Below are 3592 nucleotides of genomic sequence, written 5' to 3'. Positions count from 1 at the left end.
AATTTATACCTCCTAAGACATATGTTAATTACATAATTCCCATTTTTCACTTATCAAAATATTTTTTACAAAATTTTTAAATTATGTTTAAGACTAACTGTCCAGACGACTTTCAGTTAAGTCGTCTGGACGACTTATTTTCAAGTCGTCTAAACAGACGACTTGCGAGGGGTAGAAACGTAAAAAAAATTCCGTTTTTTTGTTTGGTCACAAGGGGATAGTTGTAATTTCAATAGCCTTTTAGGTTACTTTTGCCTTTGACCCAAGTTGGGGTATTGTTTTGGGTTTGACTCCAAGTTTTGAGTCACACTTGGCAATTCTACTATATTTATATTATATATCTAATTTAAATATTATAATAAATAAAATAATAATAAAATTAGTCCCCGCGTATATCCCGATTAATCCCCGAGTTTTCGATAAATCGCTAGGTCCGAAATTGCCACCCGACTAGCGCTTAGCGTATTTCCGAACAGGGATTTTCTATTATGGAATCTGACGACGCGTGGTAATTGTATACCTAACCTCCAAATTACTGATGCCTCATTTCGTAAGAAGATAACATATAATAACATTATATAACGACTTCTTTTAATAATTCTGACAAAATAACTTTAGTTAAAACATTATATTTTAATAATATAATTCCTGATTAATCAAGTTCTATTGTATTACGTATTACAAATAGTTTATTACTGCCATACTGAATGCAGTTTATTCAATATATTATTTTCAAACAAATTATTATTCAATATACAACATGGACATGGAGAATAAATAAATGAGAAACTACGAGGAGACCTCAGACGTAAGGAAAGGGTCGGCTGTACATGGCGGACTTTCATTGGGTAGCTTTTTACCAATAAAACTGGAGATGCATGGCTTCACCGACCTTGCGAAGGAACCTTTTTATTGCACCGTCAAAAAGCAAGAATCTTTAATCAAAGTGCCAAATCAGCTCTTTTCATTACTTTATTTTGTGGTGTACATACACAACTAATACGTAAAGTAATAAATTATCTGATTAGTTGGTTTGATTTGGTTTGGTCTAGTTACTTTATTGTTTGTCATGGCAATGTCGGTTAACACTCGGTTAGTTCAGTTTGCTCCACAAACCTAAGTGTAACTTTAAATAATACTATATCAGATGTCAGATGGTACAATGTGCATAAAATTAAACACATGTATTAGGATCCTAAGCAAACAATCAATTTCCCTTTATAAAACCAACTCATCCCTCAACTTCTTCATCAAAATCTCAAAACTCAAACAAACAAAAAAACTCAGAAGTTACAAGAAAAGAAAAGAAAAGAAAGCAAACACTCAAGAATCGAAGGAAAGAGATAAGCCATGGGAAGAGATCACGAAGGAAGCCCTCCAGTTCCACTACATCTCTGCGTCTTCGTCCTCATCCTCTTAATGTTCGTAACGATTTCGTGGTATGCGAGTTACGAGCCAATAATAGAAGGTCTTACAGACCAGCTCAAGCTTGCTCTCATGGCTTCTCCTCTGTTGTTGCTCTTGGCCGTTCATTTTCTATCCAACGGCGAAGGAGGAGGGATGGTGACGTCACTGATACCTTTGAACGAGAGAGAGTCTTTGTATAGAGCTGGAGGAACGCCGTGGGGAGTGGCATTCATGCTTGTCTTCCTCTTCTTCATGGTTTCGTATCAATCTCAGTTTCAAGAACGTTGGTTTCCTCTAAGATGAAAAAGGAATCGTGTGTCTTTTTATTTCACTTTCTTGACTTTCTCATTGAATCTAGTATAATTGATTCATGATAATGTATGTTTAATATTTATATGATCTTCTTATTTACCATAGCATTTTATGTACTTTTTAAATGTATTGTCTCATAGTATATATAGGCTTTTTGGTATCAGCACAAATAAATATGGGCAGTGAAATATATAAAAATTATGTCAATGAAAAAAATATTTTCTAAATAGTTGTCGGACAAATTATAATTGTTTTTGTAATATGATTGGTTTAATACTAGGGGTGCATTAAAACTAAAGTACAAAATAACACTAACCATATTTTCAACAAATTTATTACATCTTTTCATTTCTTATTTTCACTCTTAACTAATTTATTAATTATTTTTCCAAATAATTTGATTTCATTTATTATAGAATTATAAAACATAACTTACCTATTTGTAAGTGTTTATTATATATTTTACATTCATTTTTCAAATTTATTAACTACTTTACTTTATTAATTGTTTTTACCATAATAATTCGACATAATTTATTTTACATGTTAGCTATAATAATTTCACATGTTTTTTTTCATCCGTGACAAGAATTTAAACATGTTAACAAATACTTTTTTACTTGTTTACATGATCAATTAGGTATGGGTATCAGATATATGTTCGGTACTGATAATTTTTTTCGGATATCGAGTTTTTGGATTTTGAAATTAAGCTTTATTCGGGTATATTATAAATTTTAGGTAGAGTTTTAGTCGGTTTTTTTCTGGTCCGGATGGTTCTGATTTATAAGACAGAAAATGAACAAAAAAAAAAAACTATTTGTTTGAAATTTTTGTTAGTCAATTTATAAAAAAAATAGTAAAAAACAATATCTGCATGGATCAAGCTCTAATACAAATTAAATCACAAAAAAGTTTACACTCCTTATTTGGCAACAAGTTGTCGCCGGAATACGTGCACAAAAATAAAATAAAAGTTGTTGCCGGAATGTGTGACAGTTATATTATTTTGGACGCCCTGCCTCCATTATTTCAGTGTTGGGCTTTAACGCCAATTTTGGCGAGGTCCGTATATATCTACGCGATGCCATTCATATTCATGAACTTAATTTCTGGGTTGACACAACGTTAGTATAATACTAGAATCGGCCCGCCATATGGATGGATATACTTTAGTTTTGATCTAGGTTTTTATTTTTTATAAGGTTTTGTGGTTTGTGTTTTAGGTCTGCATTTGCAAAAAAAAATATTTATGATAATGATTTTTGTCTTTTAGAAAAATTTAGGTGAACATAAATTATATGTGATAAGATATGTTTTGTTTGTTTACAATAATTGTTTATATATTAAAGAGATGTGGTATTGATATGTTATTAGGATTTTAAATGGTCTTCGTATTGTTTCTTTTTACAAAAACTTGATCCCGTGTTCGGTACGTTATTTGTCGCTTATTATATTTATTTTGTATAACTTTGATGTTTGTTTATTTTTCTAATACGATTTCGTTTTTAGTTGTTGTCTATTAGAATTTGTGGTCTTGATTATTTTAGATGTTACCTTTATTTTCTGTTATGTCGTTTTTAATGAAAACACATTCACATCTCATCCTTGTATACATCTAATTAAAATTACCATTATTTTACGTTTGATGTAGGTAACTATGCAATTGTACTTATTTATTGAATTTACTGATATTTTTTTGTTTATAATTGCTTATTTAGACAATGTGGGAAAATAGTCAAATTACTGTAATAAAAAATATACATTATTGATTCTTTTATATGCATACTATATTTGTAGATTAGGTAAGCCATATTATCTAAATTTCGAATAAACGGATTCATGATAAAATCCCTTTATTTATTAAATTTTT

The 3592-nt window shown here is 30.2% G+C and overlaps 1 protein-coding gene across 1 annotated transcript; it reads left to right on the top strand.

Moving 5' to 3' along the window:
- The first annotated feature begins 1158 nt into the window (after window positions 1–1158).
- On the top strand, window positions 1159–1835 carry LOC106340643. The gene has a single exon (XM_013779487.1). The coding sequence runs from the start codon at window positions 1351–1353 to the stop codon at window positions 1708–1710; it is 360 nt and encodes a 119-aa protein (XP_013634941.1). The 5' UTR covers window positions 1159–1350; the 3' UTR covers window positions 1711–1835.
- Window positions 1836–3592: the final 1757 nt, after the last annotated feature.

This window comes from Brassica oleracea, chromosome C4, assembly GCF_000695525.1.
Source record: "Brassica oleracea var. oleracea cultivar TO1000 chromosome C4, BOL, whole genome shotgun sequence".
NCBI classification, from domain to species: Eukaryota; Viridiplantae; Streptophyta; class Magnoliopsida; order Brassicales; family Brassicaceae; genus Brassica; species Brassica oleracea.
This window is presented reverse-complemented; position numbering and strand designations above follow the sequence as displayed.

Bases quoted from the DNA above. Each gene is read 5' to 3' on its own strand.
- LOC106340643 (XM_013779487.1), top strand. From the start codon at position 1,351: ATGGGAAGAGATCACGAAGGAAGCCCTCCAGTTCCACTACATCTCTGC.